Raw genomic sequence first — 23,735 nt, forward strand, 5'->3', positions numbered from 1 at the left:
GATCCAGCTAACAACAGTAAGTGCTCAGTTAGTACCCTGTATAGACGTAGCACCTCTACGGAGATGTGGATGGATCAGTTCTGTTTGGAGAAAAACTCCTTGCTCTTCTGGATGTCTGGGACGATGGTGTCTCTCCCTGGTCTCCTTCCGGCTGGGCACAATGTAAAGAGAAACAAGTCACACATCTGCCCTGTGACCATACAGTGTATATCAAACACATTTGCTCACTAAATGTACTGTATATTCTAATAAGAATAGGAACTGAGGTGAAGAGGGGCTAGAGGTCAAGTAGCACTAGAGTGCATACAATGGAGTTCTATTGGTGCCTAACGATATGAGTCTCCTGCCATGTCCTGAGATGTCAGCACATGCTACTCTAAATCCCCAACCTGCTCTCTGTCCCCTCCTCCTCTTAACCTCTCCAAACTTGTCAGTGTGCTGGAAGGCCTGCACCAGGCACAGTGTCTCATCCACAGAGCACGCTACTGGCAGGTCATTGATGGGGATCTGCCTCAGGATCTCCTTGTCACCAATCACAAACAGACCTCTGGACAGTAGTGTCATGACGTTGGCCTGGGGGTAGGTTTATGACAGTCATAAATACCCCCCCCCCCTTTTCCTCTCTCTACCCTACTGATGTTACATTTGCAAAACCCTTGGTTAACATAGAGATTCTGGGAACATCAGAAGGTGGGGGGAAATTAACTATATTCTGGTAATCCGACCAATTGAACATATGCAGTGGTACTCAATGAATATGATGTCAGTTCGGTTGTCATCTGAGACATTCTCATCAATGATAAGATGACATAAACTCTACAGTGGAAAGTCTACACATCAGAGTTATCGGATTCACATGGAATTGTTGTTCAATTTAAACGTTTGAATATTAAATGATTCGTGATGGGATGAAATGTGATTTTAGCTTCTATGTGAGATTTAGGTTTTCATAAGGTAGGGCTCGGCTCAATCAGTGGCCCGCCCCTGTATACCACTCGCACCTCGGCTCGCAGGTAGTATAACTTTTCATTACATTTCATTACATTTCACTATAGCACAACGGTTTGATTTGTCTAATCTTAGCAATTTCTCCTTAGCTAGCTACATAGCCGTCTTTGTATCAAAGATAATTGCGTAATCATCGTATTTCGTCGTCCTAACGTAGTCTACACTGCTATCTGCCCAGCAGCTAGCCAGCTAGCCAGCTAGCTAACGTCCACCGTCTACCAGTTGTCTTTGCTGTCTTTGCTGTCTTCGTATCCAAGATAATTGTGTAGTTTAGAGTGTGTAGTCTTAGAGTGATTATCTTAATTTACCGAGGTTAGCTAGCCAGCTATTTGTCGTCCTTAACGTAGGAGACACTACTAGCTAGCCAACAGCTAGCCAACGTCTGCCGAATAGAACTTCCTCACTCAACAACCCGGTCGCATTCCGCTTCGCTCCACAGGTAGTATCACATTTTCATTTCATTTCATTACAGTACAACGGTTTGATTTGTTTGTTCGTAGCTAGCTACATAGCTAGCTACATAGCCGTCTTTGTATCAAAGAGAATTGTGTAGTCTAGAGCGATTTTCTAGGTTAGCTAGCCAGCTATTGTCGTTCTTTTAACGCAACGTAACGTAATCAACACTGCTAGCTAGCCAGCTAGCCCCCGAAGAGCAGCACTGTGGAAACTATCACACTCAACGGAACGACTTGATTAGTGTAGTGTCAACAACGCAGCCACTGCCAGCTAGCCTACAAAGTCAACAACGCAGCCACTGCCAGCTAGCCTACTTCAGCAGTACTGTATCATTTTAATCATTTTAGTCAATAAGATTCTTGCTACGTAAGCTTAACTTTCTGAACATTCGAGACGTGTAGTCCACTTGTCATTCCAATCTCCTTTGCATTAGCGTAGCCTCTTCTGTAGCCTGTCAACTATGTGTCTGTCTATCCCTGTTCTCTCCTCTCTGCACAGACCATACAAACGCTCCACACCGCGTGGCCGCGGCCACCCTAATCTGGTGGTCCCAGCGCACACGACCCACGTGGAGTTCCAGGTCTCCGGTAGCCTCTGGAACTGCCGATCTGCGGCCAACAAGGCAGAGTTCATCTCAGCCTATGCCTCCCTCCAGTCCCTCGACTTCTTGGCACTGACGGAAACATGGATCACCACAGATAACACTGCTACTCCTACTGCTCTCTCTTCGTCCGCCCACGTGTTCTCGCACACCCCGAGAGCTTCTGGTCAGCGGGGTGGTGGCACCGGGATCCTCAACTCTCCCAAGTGGTCATTCTCTCTTTCTCCCCTTACCCATCTGTCTATCGCCTCCTTTGAATTCCATGCTGTCACAGTTACCAGCCCTTTCAAGCTTAACATCCTTATCATTTATCGCCCTCCAGGTTCCCTCGGAGAGTTCATCAATGAGCTTGATGCCTTGATAAGCTCCTTTCCTGAGGTTGGCTCACCTCTCACAGTGCTGGGCGACTTTAACCTCCCCACGTCTACCTTTGACTCATTCCTCTCTGCCTCCTTCTTTCCACTCCTCTCCTCTTTTGACCTCACCCTCTCACCTTCCCCACCTACTCACAAGGCAGGCAATACGCTCGACCTCATCTTTACTAGATGCTGTTCTTCCACTAACCTCATTGCAACTCCCCTCCAAGTCTCCGACCACTACCTTGTATCCTTTTCCCTCTCGCTCTCATCCAACACTTCCCACACTGCCCCTACTCGGATGGTATCGCGCCGTCCCAACCTTCGCTCTCTCTCCCCCGCTACTCTCTCCTCTTCCATCCTATCATCTCTTCCCTCTGCTCAAACCTTCTCCAACCTATCTCCTGATTCTGCCTCCTCAACCCTCCTCTCCTCCCTTTCTGCATCCTTTGACTCTCTATGTCCCCTATCCTCCAGGCCGGCTCGGTCCTCCCCTCCCGCTCCGTGGCTCGACGACTCATTGCGAGCTCACAGAACAAGGCTCCGGGCAGCCGAGCGGAAATGGAGGAAAACTCGCCTCCCTGCGGACCTGGCATCCTTTCACTCCCTCCTCTCTACATTTTCCTCTTCTGTCTCTGCTGCTAAAGCCACTTTCTTCCACTCTAAATTCCAAGCATCTGCCTCTAACCCTAGGAAGCTCTTTGCCACCTTCTCCTCCCTCCTGAATCCTCCTCCCCCCCCCCCTCCTGCCTCTCTGCAGATGACTTCGTCAACCATTTTGAAAAGAAGGTCGACGACATCCGATCCTCGTTTGCTAAGTCAAACGACACCGCTGGTTCTGCTCACACTGCCCTACCCTGTGCTCTGACCTCTTTCTCCCTCTCTCTCCAGATGAAATCTCGCGTCTTGTGATGGCCGGCCGCCCAACAACCTGCCCGCTTGACCCTATCCCCTCCTCTCTTCTCCAGACCATTTCCGGAGACCTTCTCCCTTACCTCACCTCGCTCATCAACTCATCCCTGACCGCTGGCTACGTCCCTTCCGTCTTCAAGAGAGCGAGAGTTGCACCCCTTCTGAAAAAACCTACACTCGATCCCTCCGATGTCAACAACTACAGACCAGTATCCCTTCTTTCTTTTCTCTCCAAAACTCTTGAACGTGCCGTCCTTGGCCAGCTCTCCCGCTATCTCTCTCAGAATGACCTTCTTGATCCAAATCAGTCAGGTTTCAAGACTAGTCATTCAACTGAGACTGCTCTTCTCTGTATCACGGAGGCGCTCCGCACTGCTAAAGCTAACTCTCTCTCCTCTGCTCTCATCCTTCTAGACCTATCGGCTGCCTTGGATACTGTGAACCATCAGATCCTCCTCTCCACCCTCTCCGAGTTGGGCATCTCCGGCGCGGCCCACGCTTGGATTGCGTCCTACCTGACAGGTCGCTCCTACCAGGTGGCGTGGCGAGAATCTGTCTCCTCACCACGCGCTCTCACCACTGGCGTCCCCCAGGGCTCTGTTCTAGGCCCTCTCCTATTCTCGCTATACACCAAGTCACTTGGCTCTGTCATAACCTCACATGGTCTCTCCTATCATTGCTATGCAGACGACACACAATTAATCTTCTCCTTTCCCCCTTCTGATGACCAGGTGGCGAATCGCATCTCTGCATGTCTGGCAGACATATCAGTGTGGATGACGGATCACCACCTCAAGCTGAACCTCGGCAAGACGGAGCTGCTCTTCCTCCCGGGAAGGACTGCCCGTTCCATGATCTCGCCATCACGGTTGACAACTCCATTGTGTCCTCCTCCCAGAGCGCTAAGAACCTTGGCGTGATCCTGGACAACACCCTGTCGTTCTCAGCTAACATCAAGGCGGTGGCCCGTTCCTGTAGGTTCATGCTCTACAACATCTGCAGAGTACGACCCTGCCTCACACAGGAAGCGGCGCAGGTCCTAATCCAGGCACTTGTCATCTCCCGTCTGGATTACTGCAACTCGCTGTTGGCTGGGCTCCCTGCCTGTGCCATTAAACCCCTACAACTCATCCAGAACGCCGTAGCCCGTCTGGTGTTCAACCTTCCCAAGTTCTCTCACGTCACCCCGCTCCTCCGCTCCCTCCACTGGCTTCCAGTTGAAGCTCGCATCCGCTACAAGACCATGGTGCTTGCCTACGGAGCTGTGAGGGGAACGGCACCTCAGTACCTCCAGGCTCTGATCAGGCCCTACACCCAAACAAGGGCACTGCGTTCATCCACCTCTGGCCTGCTCGCCTCCCTACCACTGAGGAAGTTCAGTTCCCGCTCAGCCCAGTCAAAACTGTTCGCTGCTCTGGCCCCCCAATGGTGGAACAAACTCCCTCACGACGCCAGGACAGCGGAGTCAATCACCACCTTCCGGAGACACCTGAAACCCCACCTCTTTAAGGAATACCTAGGATAGGATAAAGTAATCCTTCTCACCCCCTTAAAAGACTTAGATGCACTATTGTAAAGTGGCTGTTCCACTGGATGTCATAAGGTGAACGCACCAATTTGTAAGTCGCTCTGGATAAGAGCGTCTGCTAAATGACTTAAATGTAAATGTAAATGTAAGGGACATGGGCTATAAAACTTTTCAGACACGCCCTCCTCTTCCTTCCTATATAAAGCCTTGACGACAATATAACCTCCTGTTCCGAGGATGTGAGGACGACGGTCCGATGTCGGAATGGTTAAGATAATAACTACAGAATGAAGCCAACATCAGCGTGAGCTTTGGTTGCGAATGGTATGAACTTTGAACTCTTATTCACTACAGAAGTGATACCTCCTAGCCGTTGAGTTAGCAACAGCCGCTGCAAACGAGGGTTAGGAGGAAACAGACAGAGTATCCTGTCTACCCCACAACAACGTTACTACAACGGATTCAATTTAACAGCAGAGACATTCTTCAAAGGACGAAGGACTCGGTTGGGCAACACGGCCTTCCATCTACCACCAACCTACCGAACCCCAGCTCAGAGTAAATATTTATTGCATTTTCCTTTTCCAAATGGGCGGTCATTTAGAATGCATAAGATACTGTATTTACGATAGCACAGCTTCGCCCTTTCTTCCTCAGTCTTCCTGCTCTTTCACTCAAACCAAGCCCCTTTTCTTTTGTGTAACAAGCTGTCATATACTGTATGTTCCGCCCGTTAGGGACGTTTTCCTTTATGGCGTAATTTGTAATCAAGTTATGATTTAATTATGTGTAATTCTGTGTGATTAGTTAGGTATTTAGTAAATAAATAATTAAACCCAATGTTGTATTGCTGGTTCAACTTGTTAGCCAGGGTTCGTGCAGATAACCAAGAATTTACAACTTTCAGATGAGACTGAATTAAGATGACGATTAATATTGACTGCTATTGATGTAAAATATTACTAGGTCTTTAAGAGTTTATTCGGAAGATAACAGCTCTATAAATATTATTTTGTGGTGCCCGACTCTCTAGTTAATTACATTTACATGATTAGCTCAATCATGTAATATTCATTACGGATAAATTATTTTATAGAATAGCATGTCATATCACTTAATCCGGCATAGCCAAAGACACGACAGTAGGGAGGAAGGTTAGAACAGGTAAAGGGTTGAGCACTGTATAAAGGTCAGGAAATGGACAGCTCTGAGTGAGAGAGAGAGAGAGAATAGGATTATAAGACTTGTCCCAGAGCTTGGTAACAGACCTGTAGGCTATGCCCTCATCCTCCTTCAGCACTCCGTAGTCCCTGGAGATGGCCTGGGTGGGGTCAGCCAGCAGAGGGATCTTCATAGGGCCCAGACCTCCCTGTTTCTTTTCTGTGTTGATCCTGCACAGGAGGGGGAGAGAGAGAATCACTATTACACACACAATAAATACAGGATGTAGGCAAATGCACTGCACGCCTGCATGATTATTGATGACTTGAACAGTGGCCGCTACACATCTGCTGTGTATCTGGAGCTGAAAACCGACTCAGTCAGTCTTCCAGGGTCTTATCACAGCTACACAGGCTGACAGGAGAAGCTTAACTCTGGGCAGGGTGGGGCTTCAGGACCCTATGCAGCCTAGTGCATTTACTTCCTGGATTCCTCTTCACAAACATGAAAATGATTACCTAACAATAGCCACAAGTTGGAGTATTAAGTTAGATATATGCAGCAATATGCAAAATAATTAAATAAAAACATAGATTATACAGAAGGACAGTAGAGGATAAGATTCTGGTTTGTTTTCCTATATCAGTATTTTCCATATATGACCCTAGTATAGGTCTCACCAGGCCAGGTGATTGAAGTGGGAGTCTGTAGAGGCTGCCAGGACCTCACAGTCACTCTTCCTGAACTCCTCAGCACGTTCTCTGAAGGTCACAATCTCAGTGGGGCAAACAAAGGTGAAGTCCAGCAGGTAGAAAAACAGCACCACATACTTCCCGTAGGGAGAAAAGACAAAAGGGATTTCAAAAGTATTGCATACGGGTTATGGGAATTTGCCTAATAGTTAAAAATCTGCTTCCATGACTTAACCTCAACAGCATGGGATGTGTATAGCTAAGCAATGATTTAAGTCTGAGAAATGTTGAGTTTGAATGTACTTTTTGTGTTTGTGTGTAGTTGATTTCACACCAAAGTGAAGCCTCTGTAGTAGGACAGCTTGACCTCTTTGAACTGTCCGTCCACTACGGCTGTAGCAGTGAACTCTGGGGCTGGCTGGCCACTGTGATTCACCTGACGTGAATCAGAGTGGAAAACCTTGGTTAGCGGCATTACAGGCCAATATACTTAATATTTTGAGAAGGGCATTCATTGAGCTTAAAGTAAAATTCATGTTTGAGTACTATAAGCCTAGCCACACTGACAAAAAATGAAAGTGTGTCTCGACTAAGAAAGCTGACATTTGGATTTCTTGAGACATGAAAACCTGTTGTTGAGAGTCAGGAATCTTTGACAACACTATTGTCTGCCTCAAAACACTCAAGCACATGCCCGAAGCACATGACACACTGCACAGTCATGCTTGAGGGTGAGGAATTGGTTTCTTTGTAAAGTCCTCATGCAGCAACCTCTCAATGAAGGACACCATAATATTTGCACACAAGCTTGTTTTCAAGTACCCATTGCTGCGACGATAGGACAGTTCACTGAACTCACTGCTCCAAAGGGGAACTCTAAGCTGCAGATAATGACCTTGAGAAAAATGTACTTAAAACATGATATAACAGAGGGATATTATAATCATATCCTATTGTATTATTTTTTAACTCACATCAAATTTTTATAATTGTTACTTTAGGCTTTGAATAGATAATCTCGGACCTGTGAGCAGAGGATTTTCCCCCACATGACACAGCAAGAAAGTAGCAGACGTGTAGTCTACAATAGCCTAATAAAAAACACTGCAGTTTACCCATTGCCAACAACCAAACTAATTTAGGCCGTCTGATCTATTTCCCTCTCTACAGTGTAGCCTACTCTAGCTAGTATGTCAGCAGTTTAATAGTGTCCGTTTGACTGTCAGTAGAGTGTAGGTTTATGTTATTGCTACTTTCTCAGGTCACTGCCACACAAGTAAGAAGAAATAGTACAAGTGTCTGAGTTTGTGTCAAAGAAAGTGCACAATTAAGTGGCAACATATAGACTAGGCCATTACTGCTGTCAGAACACGGACATAGTAATAAAGTTGATCAACAACTGACCAGTAACTAAAAGCTGAGGAGATGCAAATCCCGCGAGAATACTCAGCTTTCTGTAAGTGAAGAATTTGATTGACGTTATCAATCGCGGAAAATGAATATCACAGAGTTTCTAAACCCAGACACACAACATCGCGAGACTTCCGAGAAAATGACCACGCAGACTAGGCCGGGGTTTGAGAAGTCAATGAGAGAACTAAAACGTTCTTCCTTAGTTGTTAATTTTCTAAATCTAAAGGCACAAACTAGATTCGAGTCAATGTCTTATGTAGTTTAACATATTATTACCTGAACTTCGTGAAAGTGTCGAACTGACACATTTACATTTTCGTCAAAAACTGCTTTATATCCAAGGTGTGCCTTTGAACTGACGGCATGCACATGCGCAGTTTGGCGCGAGAAGAGCGTTAGACCCGGTTTCTGCGCATGAGTTTAGCTAGCAAATGTCGCCATGACATCGCCTACCAGCGTGATCGGTATTTCTGTTGGAGAAGTAGTTTCTGCCAATCTTCCTACTGTAGGTTACTGTCTTTTGGGGGATATGCCACACTCATCCTAATCGGTACTAGGAAACTCGGAAATCCGACTTGCTGATTCGTTGAACGCAACACGTCTATAACTACAACTACATTGAACAAAAATATGAATGCAACATTTAAAGTGTTGGTCCCATGTTTAATTAGCTGAAATAAAAAAATACCAGAAAACGTCAGTGCCGCACAAACAAGTCAAGGACCGGTAGGATAGTCAGTTTTACGAGGGTTTGTTTAGCAGCACGAGTGAAGGATGCTTTGTTGCGAAATAGGAAGCCGATTCTAGATTTAATTTTAGATTGGAGATTCTTAATGTGAGTCTGGAAAGAGCGTTTACAGTCTAACCAGACACCTAGGTAATTGTAGTCGTCCACGTATTTGATAGAGGAATTCTAAATTCCTTTATGTTTTATTGCCAAAACCAATTTCGCACTTGTTTCTAATTCATTAATGAGGTGTAAGTTCATTAATTATGCATGAAGTAGATCGAGACCAGTCTTAAAAGCCAGGTAAGAGCGTTTTATTCCAGAGAGTACTAAACTCATACACATTTTTCCACAGGTTATAAACTGAACATGACATCATCAGTTTCCCACCCTCTCTCCGATTCTAACAAGAGTCCATTGTTTTAGGTCTGGAACATCTCCCAGACATTTCTTATCTGTCTGAAAAACCACAGCATCTCTCTCCCTTTAACCGCCCAAGAGGCACAGACAATTAATTCGTTCTGCTTACATTTTCAGTAACAGCTTAACCAATAACTTTTACTTTTCATACCAAAACATAATAGTATTAGAATAAGTGGTTCTAATCAATAATGTATACATAATTAATCATTTCAACCATAATTTCCTCTATCAGTATTCTAAGTCAGAACCGTCCAGAGTAGTGATGCTAGACGGGCGGGCAGGTGCGGGTAGCGATCTGTTGAGGAGCATGCATTTAGTTTTACTTGCATTTAAGAGCAGTTGGAGGCCATGGAAGGAGTGTGGTATGGCATTGAAGCTCATCTGGAGGTTTGTTAACACAGTGTCCAAAGAAGGGCCAGAAGTATACCGAATGGTGTCGTCTGCGTATAGGTGGATCGGAGAATCACCAGCAGCAAGAGTGACATCATTGATGTATACAGAGAAAAGAGTTGGCCTAAGAACTGAACCCTGTGCCACCCCCATAGAGACTGCCAGAGGTCCGGACAACAGGCCCTCCGATTTGACACACTGAACTCTATCTGGGAAGTAGTTGGTGAACCAGGCGAGGCAGTCATTTGAGAAACCAAGGCTGTTGAGTCTGCCGATAAGAATGCTGTGATTGACGGAGTCGAAGGCCGTGGCCAGGTCGATGAAGACGGCTGCACAGTATTGTCTGTGTCTTTAGTTCAGATTATTTGTTTTAAAAAATCTATATGATCTATAGGCTTAGAGAGCTTCATAAGCCATTTATTGAATTGTGTTGTTTGAATAGTGTGAGAAGACCACAACATTGGTGAGAATCACAACATAGGGTACAACATCAATTCTAGCTCTTAAATGCATATTTCGGTATTTTGGCAGAGTCAAATGAACTCGTGGATACCATTTTTATGCCTCTGTGTTCAGAATAAAGGAAGTTAAGAGGTAGTTTCGCACGCCAATGCTAACTAGCGTAACTAGTGTAAGTCTATGGGTATCTGCTAACATGCAGTAGCCTATATTGGATGTACAATTTTCAATTGCAGTACTATTTCATCTGCAGTTATTATTCGGTTATTTGTTCTGTTACCAATAATATTTAGATGTTAATTGTGTCTTCTGTTACAATTATTGTGTCTCATCTTTGAACTTTTAGGACAGAGACTTCAAAACCTTATTCCATATGATTTATTTTTTGACTGTCTTTTTTTGTTGCCATTTATGAATGTGTAATTCAATTTGTTTCTATGGACAAAAGTAGTAAAGGCCAAATTCAATATCAAATTCTTAATCAAATAGCAAAATGATCCATGGTATCAGCGGCTTAGACTTTAAGAAATAAAGCATAGACAGGCCTAATGATTTTGAACAATGATTTGACGAGCAATGTATTCTACTGCTGGAGTTCAATGACACTGCCCCCTAACAATATTTTTAATAAAGCGCACAGGGGAAAAAACAGGCCTGTCAGAGCCTGAAGACCCACTGTGTAAAATTATATAGAGCTACAGATAACTGCCAAAATAAAGGAAACACCGCCAACATAAAGTGTCTTAATAGGGCGTTGGGTCACCACGAGCAAGAACAGCTTCAATGCACCTTGACATAGATTCTACAAGTGTCTGGAACTCTATTGGAGTGATGCAACCCATTCTTCCACGAGAAACTCCATAATTTGGAGTTTTGTTTATGATGGTAGAACATGCTGTCTCAGGCGTCACTCCATAATCTCCCATAAGTGTTCAATTGGGTTGAGATCTATTGACTGTGACGGCCATGGAATATGGTTTACATAGTTTTCATGCCGTTCAGTGACCACTTGTGCCCTGTGGATAGGGGCATTGTCATCCTGTGGGGTCATAGCTATGGTAGACAAAATAAGGACGTGCCCAACATTTTTATTCATGACCCTAAGCAGGTGGAAAGTGTTAAGTTCCTCTGCGTACACATCACAGACAAACTGAAATGGTCCACCCACACAGACAGTGTGGTGAAGAAGGCACAACAGCGCCTCTTCAACCTCAGGAGGCTGAAGAAATGTTACTTGTCACCTAAAACCCTGACAAACCTTTACTGGTGCACAATCGAGAGCATCCTGTCAGGCTGTATCATCGCCTGGTACGGCAACTGCACCGCCCTCAACCGCAAGGCTGTCCAGAGGGTGGTGCGGTCTGCACAACACATCACAGAGGGCAAACTACCTGCCCTCCAAGACATCTACAGTACCCAATGTCACAGGAAGGCCCAAAAGATAATCTAGGACAACAACCACCCAAGCCACTGCCTGTTCACCGCTACCATCCAGAAGGCGAGGTCATTACAGGTGCATCAAAGCTAGGACCGAGAGACTGAAAAACAGCAATCACTAACTCAGTGAGGCTGCTGCATACATACAGACTCATATCACAGGCCACTTTAATAAATGGATCACTAGTCACTTTAAACGATGCCACTTTAATAATGTTTACTTATCTTACATTACTCATCTCATATGTACATACTGTACCTTATACCATCTACTGCACCATGCCTGTGCTGCTCATCCATATATTTATATGTACATATTGTTATTCCTCTCTTTAGATTTGTGTGTATTAGGTAGTTGTTGGGGAATTGTTAGATAGTACTGCACTGTCAGAACCAGAAGCACAAGCATTTCGCTACACTCGCATTAACATCTGCTAACCATGTGTATGTGACCAATATGATTTGATTTGATGGTGCAATGTTAAATGCTTAATTAACTCCGGTACCACACCTATGTGGAAGTACCTGCTTTCAATATACTTAATTTACTCAAATATTTCCATTATTTTGGCAGTTGCCTGTACATTCTGTTTATAATCTCTCTATAATGTACTGTACATGGGCAGAAACATGATCTATCAATCCTAGGAATTATACAGAAGAAGGAAGGGATGAGAGTGTGCCTTTATAATGTGCAGGAGAATTGGAGTGGGTGGAGCAGGCTGTGTTTTACTGTCTTTCCTTTAAGCAGCAGAATTGGAGAGGGTGGAGCAGGCTGTGTTTTACTGTCTTTCCTTTAGGCAGCAGAATTGGAGAGGGTTGAGCAGGCTGTGTTTTGCTGTCTATCCTTTAGGCAGCCGAATTGGAGAGGGTGGATCAGGCTGTGTTTTACTGTCTTTCCTTTAGGCAGCAGAATTGGAGAGGGTGGAGCAGGCTGTGTTTTACTGTCTTTCCTTTAGGCAGCAGAATTGGAGAGGGTTGAGCAGGCTGTGTTTTGCTGTCTATCCTTTAGGCAGCCGAATTGGAGAGGGTGGATCAGGCTGTGTTTTACTGTCTTTCCTTTAGGCAGCAGAATTGGAGAGGGTGGAGCAGGCTGTGTTTTACTGTCTTTCCTTTAGGCAGCAGAATTGGAGAGGGTGGAGCAGGCTGTGTTTTGCTGTCTATCCTTTAGGCAGCCGAATTGGAGAGGGTGGATCAGGCTGTGTTTACTGTCTTTCCTTTAGGCAGCAGAATTGGAGAGGGTGGAGCAGGCTGTGTTTTACTGTCTTTCCTTTAGGCAGCAGAATTGGAGAGGGTTGAGCAGGCTGTGTTTTGCTGTCTATCCTTTAGGCAGCAGAATTGGAGAGGGTGGAGCAGGCTGTGTTTTGCTGTCTTTCCTTTAGGCAGCAGAATTGGAGAGGGTTGAGCAGGCTGTGTTTTGCTGTCTATCCTTTAGGCAGCCGAATTGGAGAGGGTGGATCAGGCTGTGTTTTACTGTCTTTCCTTTAGGCAGCATAATTGGAGAGGGTGGAGCAGGCTGTGTTTTACTGTCTTTCCTTTAGACAGCAGAATTGGAGAGGGTTGAGCAGGCTGTGTTTTGCTGTCTATCCTTTAGGCAGCCAAATTGGAGAGGGTGGATCAGGCTGTGTTTTACTGTCTTTCCTTTAGGCAGCAGAATTGGAGAGGGTGGAGCAGGCTGTGTTTTACTGTCTTTCCTTTAGGCAGCAGAATTGGAGAGGGTTGAGCAGGCTGTGTTTTGCTGTCTATCCTTTAGGCAGCCGAATTGGAGAGGGTGGATCAGGCTGTGTTTTACTGTCTTTCCTTTAGGCAGCAGAATTGGAGAGGGTGGAGCAGGCTGTGTTTTACTGTCTTTCCTTTAGGCAGCAGAATTGGAGAGGGTTGAGCAGGCTGTGTTTTGCTGTCTATCCTTTAGGCAGCAGAATTGGAGAGGGTGGAGCAGGCTGTGTTTTGCTGTCTTTCCTTTAGGCAGCAGAATTGGAGAGGGTGCAGCAGACTGTGTTTTACTGTCTTTCCTTTAGGCAGCAGAATTGGAGAGGGTGGAGCAGGCTGTGTTTTACTGTCTTTCCTTTAGGCAACAGAATTGGAGAGGGTTGAGCAGGCTGTGTTTTACTGTCTTTCCTTTAGGCAGCAGAATTGGAGAGGGTTGAGCAGGCTGTGTTTTGCTGTCTATCCTTTAGGCAGCCGAATTGGAGAGGGTGGATCAGGCTGTGTTTTACTGTCTTTCCTTTCGGCAGCAGAATTGGAGAGGGTGGATCAGGCTGTGTTTTACTGTCTTTCCTTTAGGCAGCAGAATTGGAGAGGGTGGAGCAGGCTGTGTTTTACTGTCTTTCCTTTAGGCAGCAGAATTGGAGAGGGTTGAGCAGGCTGTGTTTTGCTGTCTATCCTTTAGGCAGCCGAATTGGAGAGGGTGGATCAGGCTGTGTTTTACTGTCTTTCCTTTAGGCAGGGTGGATCAGGCTGTGTTTTACTGTCTTTCCTTTAGGCAGCAGAATTGGAGAGGGTGGAGCAGGCTGTGTTTTGCTGTCTTTCCTTTAGGCAGCAGAATTGGAGAGGGTGGAGCAGGCTGTGTTTTACTGTCTTTCCTTTAGGCAGCAGAATTGGAGAGGGTGGAGCAGGCTGTGTTTTACTGTCTTTCCTTTAGGCAACAGAATTGGAGAGGGTTGAGCAGGCTGTGTTTTACTGTCTTTCCTTTAGGCAGCAGAATTGGAGAGGGTTAAGCAGGCTGTGTTTTGCTGTCTATCCTTTAGGCAGCCGAATTGGAGAGGGTGGATCAGGCTGTGTTTTACTGTCTTTCCTTTCGGCAGCAGAATTGGAGAGGGTGGAGCAGGCTGTGTTTTACTGTCTTTCCTTTAGGCAGCAGAATTGGAGAGGGTTGAGCAGGCTGTGTTTTGCTGTCTATCCTTTAGGCAGCAGAATTGGAGAGGGTGGAGCAGGCTGTGTTTTGCTGTCTATCCTTTAGGCAGCAGAATTGGAGAGGGTGGAGCAGGCTGTGTTTTGCTGTCTATCCTTTAGGCAGCATAATTGGAGAGGGTGGAGCAGGCTGTGTATTGCTGTCTATCCTTTAGGCAGCAGAATTGGAGAGGGTGGAGCAGGCTGTGTTTTGCTGTCTATCCTTTAGGCAGCAGAATTGGAGAGGGTGGAGCAGGCTGTGTTTTGGGCTCTATCCTTTAGGCAGCAGAATTGGAGAGGGTGGAGCAGGCTGTGTTTTGCTGTCTATCCTTTAGGCAGCCGAATTGGAGAGGGTGGATCAGGCGGTGTTTTGCTGTCTATCCTTTAGGCAGCAGAATTGGAGAGGGTGGAGCAGGCTGTGTTTTGCTGTCTATCCTTTCTGCAGCAGAATTGGAGAGGGTGGAGCAGGCTGTGTTTTGCTGTCTATCCTTTAGGCAGCAGAATTGGAGAGGGTGGAGCAGGCTGTGTTTTGCTGTCTATCCTTTCGGCAGCAGAATTGGAGAGGGTGGAGCAGGCTGTGTTTTGCTGTCTATCATTTAGGCAGCAGATTTGGAGAGGGTGGAGTAGGCTGTGTTTTGCTGTCTATCCTTTAGGCAGGAAAATGTCAAGTAGTACATTGTGGTATTATTGATATGACTATAATGACACACAACTTTATTGTATTGTTTGTATTAGCCTCCTGCAAGTGCACACACACACATTTTATTTATTTGACTTGACAAATAATAATATTTAACGTGACAAGTCAGTTAAGAACAAATTCTTATTTACAATGATGGTCTACCCCGGCCAAAACTGGACGATGCTGGGCCAATTGTGCGCCCCCCTATGGGACTCCCAATCATGGCCGGTTGTGATACATCCTGGAATCGAACCAGGGTCTGTAGTGACGCCTCTAGCACTGAGATGCAGTGCCTTAGACCGCTACGCCACTCAGGAGCCCCGAAAAAAAACACACACACACCCACACACACACAGTGTGGTCTCATAAGTGCTAATTTGAGTGGGGCATTATTATTTTAAAACAACCACATTGAAGGCTGGTGGTGTGGTGCCTTTGTAATTTGAACAATACATATACTATATTTATTCACTCCCATAATCAAACTGTCAAGCTGTCTGCCAGCTTGAGCTGGACGGGTGAGAACATCAGAGGTGGACTGACCCTGCGGCCATGTTTGGTGATGACATCCTCCTTAAAATACACAGCGTTTTTATCCTGAGGTGACAGGTCAAACGGTTGGACAGTGCTGCATATGGAGAACACAGAACACATATTTGCTATGTATTTTGATCTGGCAATGGCTCTAATAACAACACAATAGAAAATACCAATGGAATGATTTTGAAATCCAGTGTTTATTGAGGATGTCAAGAAACAAAAGAACCCCAAATAGGTATTCATGTCACACTCAGACAAACAGGTTCCCTTTTGGTCCTCCATTCTATAGACATTCTATAGAGTTTGGCTCTAATTCTACTTCACAGCATCTTAAATGGCATTGCCTGAATAGAGTTCTGATGCATTATCATACTAACACAAAAGCCTTACGGGCATGAGTCATGTTTCTACATCAGCAGTCTAAGTCTGTCCTTTGCGCAGATTCTCTTTCTGAAATTCAAGACTTCCTCCAGCTATATAAAATACTTCATCATTTTTAACAGCTGACTGACTCCTATGGTTGCAGGATGGCAACCACTCTAATGATGTGGCTGTGCACCACCACCACAAACACCCTACCTCCCTCCTCCACTAATCAAACATTTCATGACAAGAAAACAGATTACGTTATATCACGATAGTAAAATATGCCAAGCATGTTGACAGTTGTACAGGTATGTCTAAAAAAAGGTGTTTAGGATTGAGGAATAGAGGAATTTTGGACGCTTCAGTATGGATATGTATATATCTCCTGTATGCCTAGTCTGATGGTAAAGTTACACAACTGCAGTTTAGAAACTACTGCAGTCCACTGATGGGTAAACACAACTCTACAGTATGATGTGCACCGAGGCAGTCCCAGGCACCTCACAAGATGATAGATATTTTCATTTGTAGGCCTACTAATGTAGCTGCAAGACTACATATGTTTATAATCAGCTTACATGACTGACAATTACATGCCAAACATTGATGGTGATCATGAATGGTGTCACCTGTTTTAGCAACTACTTTACTTTATTACATTTACTTTTACAGGGACAGTGGACATTAATCAACATTACTACTGTATAAATGTGCCAGTTTTAGCCAGCCGGCTAATTTTCAACTGCAGTCCCTGGGCCAAGTACCATGTAACAACAGACTGTAATACAACATGATGTCATACACTTTGATTGTAGCTGTTGATTGTTTAACCTTTCAGAATAATGTTACGGTCAATGTCACTATTCGTACATTATTTACACAGTGTTAAGGGCATGTCATGTCATAATGATTTATATGTTTGTTATTACTTCAAAATATGGTGCGTCTCTAAGCAACATTTGATTGATGGGTTATAATGGTGCGTAATGATGAGAGGTACAGTATGTGAGGTAAGGTTAGTTATAGAAGCAATATATGACAACCCCAGCTTGGGGACAGAGCTACAGATTCAGAGATCAGATTCTGTCAGTTCATCTACAGCCCACTCCCACTACCCTCCACATCATCCACCACGATCGAGCGTTTCCGCATCACAGTGTTGCTCCTCCGCACCTGCAGGGGCAGTGTGGCAGACTTGGTCTTGGGCTGCTTGTGGCAGGGGGCACGGTACTGAGGCAAGCCACTCTTGGTGGTGTCCAGCTCCTCTGGGTCTTCCTCCAGGGCCCTGAGGGCAGAGATCACCTCCCTGTCCGAGGGGCTGAGGGTCAGGCATCCACAGGGACGTCCACCATTACCATTGCTAATACCCTCACCCCCCTCCCGTTCCTCCTCCTCATCCTCCACCGTCATGAAGGCGTCCCCCCACAGGCTCTCACACAGGTCCCGGCCGTGCTGGTACATCTGTGGTAGCAAAGAGCAAATCATTGGAGGTGTAGTTTGACATTAGATTCAATATGACCCTTATCTTCTCTGTGTGTTGTATACCTCTGATTAAGGCACTCATTTTAATTGGGAAAATTGATTACACAAAGATGTACCTTTTCTGAAAAAACAAAGCATTTGCCAGGCAGCACCTGCCACTCCCACCTCTCACTCACCCATCCATTAGTGCCCTCATCATACAGAGAAAGGCTTTTGGAGACACGGGGGACCAGCACACAAGGTCATGCTTCATCTGTCATCTAAAAGCCAGCTGATTGAGGGAAATAAATATGTTTTCTTCTTCACTTTAATCCAAATTCAGTTTTTAGGGCCAAAACAAAACATAATGAAGTCTAAGCCTACATTTCTCAGAAAAGCTTGATATTGGAAAAGCTTATTAGTAGAATGGTAGACACCGCGGGTCTACACATTTACAGATGTAGGATCTTAATTTGATCACTCTTTTTTTGCTGAGAGTTTTCCTGCACCGCAAGCGGTGGGGGCTGTGCTTTGGCAAAGTGGGTGTTTTTTTTCCCTTCCTGTTTGGCCCTGGCCCTCCCTCCCCCTATCATCGGATGGGGCCACAGTGTCTCCTGACCCCTCCTGTCTCAGCCGCCAGTATTTATGCTGCAGTAGTTTATGTGTCGGGGGGCTAGGGTCAGTTTGTTATATCTGGAGTATTTCTCCTGTCTTATCCGGTGTCCTGTGTGAATTTAAGTATGCTCTCTCTAATTCTCTCTCTCGGAGGATCTGAGCCCTAGGACCATGCCTCAGGACTACCTGGCATGTTGACTCCTTGCTGTCCCCAGTCCACCTGGCCGTGCTGCTGCTCCAGTTTCAACTGTTCTGCCTGCGGCTATGGAACCCTGACCTGTTCACCGGACGTGCTACCTGTCCCAGACCTGCTGTTTTCAACTCGCTAGAGACAGCAGGAGCGGTAGAGATACTCTTAATGATCGGCTATGAAAAGCAAACTGACATTTACTCCTGAGGTGCTGTCTTGCTGCACCCTCGACAACTACTGTGATTATAGACCTGCTGTTTTCAACTCTCTAGAGACAGCAGGAGCGGAAGAGATACTCTTAATGATCGGCTATGAAAAGCAAACTGACATTTACTCTTGAGGTGCTGACTTGCTGCACCCTCGACAACTACTGTGAACATTTGAACATCTTGGCCATGTTCTATTATAATCTCCACCCGGCACAGCCAGAGGAGGACTGGCCACCCCTCATAGCCTGGTTCCTCTCTAGGTTTCTTCCTAGGTTTTGGCCTTTCTAGGGAGTTTTTCTTAGCCACCGTGCTTCTACACCTGCATTGCTTGCTGTTTGGGGTTTTAGGCTGGGTTTCTGTACAGCACTTTGAGATATCAGCTGATGTAAGAAGGGCTATATAAATACATTCGATTTGATTTGAATGCAGATGAGCTTTCTTATTTAAATGAACTGATAACCCATTCTAACACACAATTATATTAACGGTATTACACTTTTCATGTAGCCTACTTTTGGCCAGATAATAGCTTAACCACAGCTCCAGCTACATTATGGACTAAGCATTTAAATCCTGTTGCTGAATGATTATTTTGCTGTGACATTATAGGTCAAATTAAGATCCTATATCTGTAAGCTCTGATTCTCTGGGGAGTGAGTCATCACCACTTTGTAAGAAGTGCTCCCTTTACAACTCTCCTCTCTCCTCCCTCTCCTCTCTCCTCCCTCCCCCTCCCCCTCTCCTCCCTCCCTCTCTCCTCCTTCCCCCTCTTCTCTCTCCTCCCTCCCCCTCTCTCCTCTCCCCCTCTCTCCTCTCTCCTCCCTCCCCTCTTCTCTCTCCTCCCTCCCACATCTCCTCTCCCCTCTCTCCTCCCTCCCCTATCCTATCTCCTCCCTCCCCCTCTCCTCTCCCCCTCTCCTCCCTCCACTCTCTCCTCTCCCCCTCTCTCATCCTGTCTGTCTGAGGGATAAGAAGTCAATAAGTCACTCAGAACATTTAGGAAGCACTGCTATATTGACTGTGTTAGAAGGACAGCGCTGTTGCTGTGCAGCAGATAGCTACTAGCTGGTCTTATTACTAGCCTCCTCTCCTGGGGCAGCCATGGTCATGTGCCCAACCCTAGTGCCTAACCCTAACCTTACATTTGTTTTCATTAAGTTTTACAATATATACAATATTTTTTACTTTGCTGTTGGCTGGATCTAGAGGAAATCGCTCAGTTCTGCCTTAAGGAGAAGATTCATCCCAATAAACGTCAACCTGCTGTTATCGCAACACAGGCTTGCCAGTCTGTGGGCATGTTAGTGCAGAGTCATTGCCCACTTCAGAACCAGTGTTTGAGTGGAGAGCGTGAAGAGAGTGTCGGTTTCCTTGTTGATGATGTTAAGAAGCCACAGAACATTTCTGTGGCCAGTGAGGCGATGGAGAGGAGCCAGCAGAGCTTACAGACATTGATAGAGAAAGCCAGAGAGGATCCTGGGAGAAGGGCCAGGGGGACGTTTTGATGGTTTGTAAGTGTGTGTGTGCAGTATTGTGTGTGCATGTACAAATGTTTTTGTGTGTGTCTAGCTTATGTGGGAATGCAGTATGTGCATGTGTTTGTGTGTGTGTGTAGCCTATATGTGAGTACAGAATGTGCATGTGTTTGTTTGTGTGTGTGTGTAGCCTATATGTGAGTGCAGTAGCCAACGTGCAAGTGTGTGTGTTTCCGTGTATTTATTTGCAGCCTGCCTGTGCTGTGTACAGTGGCCCTGAGGCAGACTGAGGCATTGTCAGCTCGATAAGAGAGGACATGTGAATGGCTGAGGTGCAGTTAGATTCCCAATTCCTTTGTCTGATGAGGAATCAAACTGAACATTCCATTCTAACCTACAAACTGTTTACCTCAAACCTGTTTACTATCTTTGTTAAAATAATTGTTTTTTGAACAGCTGAAGATCATTAAAAGAGCCGTCATTAAAATGCCTGGACACAACTTGCTTCCAACCTCATTTGAGTTCCATTGAGTCAGTTGCTCTTAAGCAAAGGGTCAAACTAATGAATAGCATAAATCTGTGAACATATTTTTATTGTGTTAACAATATTTCTATTAGATGTGAGTTGTTTTGTTCAAACATTCTGACTCCTCCTTTTGGGGTCTTTTGGAGGTCTCCGTATAGCAGGACCCTCATATTCAGAACAGCTTAACTTTAATTGAATGGCCTCACAATAATTACGTTTTTATTTGGTATATTTGTGGTTCCCTGACCTGCCTCTTCCACATAAACATACACACACTCATGTCACCTCTCATCATCACATCCAACCACTGATTATGTGTGTGTGTGTGTCAGAGGGAGATGGTGTGGGGAGCTATAGGAGGATGGGCTCAGTGTAATGGCTGGAATGGAATCAATGAAACCATTATTTTTTCATGTGTTTGATACCATTCCATTCATTCCAATACAGCCATTACAATGAGCACGTCCCCTTACATCTCCTCCCATCAGCCTCCTCTGGTGTGCATGCATGTTTGTGTGTGACTGGGAGGTTCACAGTTGGTCCCAGCTGTGCACAAGCCCTGGGTGACTCTGCCTCTTTTTATATCCTCCTCTGTCCAGCGGAGCAGTACAGAGCAGAGTCCAGGGGCGGACTGGCCATCTGGCATTCTGAACAAATGCCAGATAGGCTGGACCATTTTTTTTATCACATTGGGCCTGTCTAACTTGGATTTTTTTGGGGCAAAATAATAATTATCTGGCTAATAATGGGGGCCTCAAGGAAAGAAATGGGCCAGTGTGGGGGCCTCAAAGTTAAAAACAAAATGGGCCAGTGTGGGGCCCTCAAGGAAAGAAATTGGCAGGTTTGTTAGAAATGCCAGGGCCAATTTCTGGTCCCAGTCCGCCCCTGGCAGAGCCCCTCCTTTATTCCACTGAGCCAGGCTTTGTGTCCTTAACCCCTCACTGACCACTGAGACCAACAGTACCAGTACAACTAACACTGACTCAGCTATACTACCATGATTCTTTGCTATGCCAGGTGTCCTTGCATGCCAGGTTTCTCTATCTTCCTACAGCTCTATCATAAGAGACACAGCTGGAGAAAGAGACAAGGATGGTTCTTAACTTCCTCAAAGAAACGAATCGTTGAGTCTAAATATCTCTTTAAAAAAAATACATATATATTTATAGCAAGGTTAAAATACAGCTCAACACAGCATTACAGCCAACTCAACATGGCTCCCTCCGAATAGACTGGCTGCTGCCCATCCAATCAACAGCCTACCTGCTGATACGGCACACAGTTCCCAGTGCAGTTCTGTCCTCTGGGGTCTCTGGCCCAGTTACGAGCACATGTCATGTCCATCCGGCAGGCCTCATACCTGAAGAAAAATGTTATGTTGCAATGACCAGATGACAGATCAACATTTGATACTGCTGGATGATGTGATTAGCGCAGAGCCTTCAGTACAGTTTACATTGGGGACCCTAGATTATTGTAGTGAGCTCACCAGTCACGGCAGAAGCTGTGGCACAGTGGCACGGCCTGCATGGAGGACTGGAGGTGAGAGTGTGGCCAGCGGGCTGCATCAGGGGAACAACGGTAGAAACAGGTCACACGCTTCAGGAAGTCCTCACACCTGGTCATAGAGAAGGATGAGAGAGAGAGAGAGAGAGAGAGAGAGAGAGAGAGAGAGAGAGAGAGAGAGAGAGAGAGAGGGGTATACCACAGCATGTAACTCTCTCTTTGCTCCAGCAGTGCAATGGTTTTGTCTCTGTTGGCTATTGGCTTTGATGTGATAGATTGAAAATATTGGTTATATCAGCTAGTCATGATCAAAGGCCGCTGTAAATCGCAGACTTACTTCGGGCTCAGTTTCCCACACTTGTCCCAGGGGCTGTTCTTCTCACTGGTCATGGGATTAAGATCCTGGATGTCATCCTCTGAACAACATGCATCTGATGAGAGAACAAATATGGATAGATTATGACCATGGGGAGACACCTCATCTCATAGGAGGATTGAGGATTTAGATAGCAAACTTCCAACAGCAGTTTTCTCTCTTTATCATGGTTTGACGATGCATGTTGTTGTCTTTAAAAAGCACAGTGCTCTCACTCACTCTCTGCATAGATTGTGCACTCTTTCAGGTGAGGTTCCTGGCTGGGCGTGGTCTTCTGTCTACCGTCCTGTAGACACGCCCCCTCCAAACACAAAATGCGACCAATCAGGGTAGCCGCTAAATATGCACAGACCAATGGCAGGGAGTTTGACGTGATAGCCATTTCTTCAACCTGCGATACGTTCAGCTAGCCGGCTATAATCAGGACCTTGGACAGCGGAGCGGGAGACAAGCGGGTTCAGTGAACCATACAATATGTGACATTTGAATGTTTCCCTATTGCCTATAGCACTAAAGAGAATGTTTCCCTCAAAAAGGAGTAAGATCAACCACCACTGATCAAAAACTCTGTAGTCTGTCCATAACATAGTTTGAATTCAATGACGTGCCGTGGAGCATCTAGCCTAATTAAGGAGGTTCAAGGATTGGTGTGATGTATGACACAGCCTGTGAAATATTAAGCTATAGCCTATCTAGCCATTGGATAACGCTAGGCATGCATAACAAAACCTGATTAAATCCTAAATATGGTATTTTCTTATGAACTTCCATTTAACTATTTTATAGAACATGAGTTACAGACATGTTTAACACATTTCAGAGTTTACGAATCGCGTTGTTAGATGTATAACAATGTAGGATACTTATTGTAGGTCGTCTGTGTGTAGGCTATCAGCTACAAACCTACAAATGACTGACTTTCTTTCAGTAAAACGATGACCATACCTGACAAACTCAACTATCAACTAATAATTTCACAACAAAATAATTAAGATTTGAACAAATGCAAAGATAGGCTACTGTAAAACCATGTTTGATTAGCTTTAAACAAAATAACGGCAATGGCAAGATTTAACACCACAACATCCCAACTGCGTAGTTTGCAATCTGTGTCCATATGTTTATTTTCCACTATCGACAAAAATACTTTACTCCTCGCCTGCCTTAGCCTACCTGTCGGTGGGAGAAACCGTTTTCCTTTTGATTCTGCTTGGTCTTGTGCGACGTGTCTCCTCAGCTTTGGAATCGTCGTCGAATCAGCACTCTACGCAGCTCTTCCTCCGAGCTGACTGCTTGTTATGATCACTTCTTCCCAGGGGCAGCACGACAGTTTCTCA

General features: G+C 45.4%; 2 protein-coding genes across 2 annotated transcripts; both read right to left on the minus strand.

The window, feature by feature from the left end:
* LOC115109918 (peroxiredoxin-2-like) lies at positions 1 to 7,350 on the minus strand. Its single transcript, XM_029635167.2, has 5 exons — positions 7,049 to 7,350; positions 6,703 to 6,851; positions 6,130 to 6,252; positions 417 to 547; positions 1 to 160 (listed from the first exon to the last, which is right to left on the minus strand). Exons 1-5 carry the CDS (start codon positions 7,187 to 7,189, stop codon positions 75 to 77), a joined length of 630 nt encoding a protein of 209 aa, XP_029491027.1. The 5' UTR covers positions 7,190 to 7,350; the 3' UTR covers positions 1 to 74.
* An 8,502-nt stretch (positions 7,351 to 15,852) lies between these two features.
* LOC115110603 (riboflavin-binding protein-like) lies at positions 15,853 to 23,735 on the minus strand. The gene is made up of 6 exons (XM_029636404.2): positions 23,572 to 23,735; positions 22,618 to 22,825; positions 22,360 to 22,453; positions 22,006 to 22,134; positions 21,780 to 21,876; positions 15,853 to 17,501 (listed from the first exon to the last, which is right to left on the minus strand). Exons 2-6 carry the CDS (start codon positions 22,778 to 22,780, stop codon positions 17,136 to 17,138), a joined length of 849 nt encoding a protein of 282 aa, XP_029492264.2. The 5' UTR covers positions 22,781 to 22,825; positions 23,572 to 23,735; the 3' UTR covers positions 15,853 to 17,135.

Source organism: Oncorhynchus nerka, linkage group LG26 (genome assembly GCF_034236695.1).
Source record: "Oncorhynchus nerka isolate Pitt River linkage group LG26, Oner_Uvic_2.0, whole genome shotgun sequence".
Taxonomy (NCBI): domain Eukaryota; kingdom Metazoa; phylum Chordata; class Actinopteri; order Salmoniformes; family Salmonidae; genus Oncorhynchus; species Oncorhynchus nerka.

What these genes read in the sequence shown, in the direction of transcription:
- LOC115109918 (XM_029635167.2), bottom strand. Translation starts at nt 7,189, where the DNA reads ATGCCGCTAACCAAGGTTTTCCACTCTGATTCACGTCAGGTGAATCAC. An exon ending in ACTACAGAGGCTTCACTTTG is followed by an intron (nt 6,852 to 7,048) that starts GTGTGAAATCAA and finishes CCCTACGGGAAG; the next exon opens with TATGTGGTGCTGTTTTTCTA. An exon ending in CACTTCAATCACCTGGCCTG is followed by an intron (nt 6,253 to 6,702) that starts GTGAGACCTATA and finishes CCTCCTGTGCAG; the next exon opens with GATCAACACAGAAAAGAAAC.
- LOC115110603 (XM_029636404.2), bottom strand. Translation starts at nt 22,780, where the DNA reads ATGGCTATCACGTCAAACTCCCTGCCATTGGTCTGTGCATATTTAGCG. An exon ending in TGTGGGAAACTGAGCCCGAA is followed by an intron (nt 22,135 to 22,359) that starts GTAAGTCTGCGA and finishes CTCTATGACCAG; the next exon opens with GTGTGAGGACTTCCTGAAGC. An exon ending in ACTGTGTGCCGTATCAGCAG is followed by an intron (nt 17,502 to 21,779) that starts GTAGGCTGTTGA and finishes TTGCTACCACAG; the next exon opens with ATGTACCAGCACGGCCGGGA.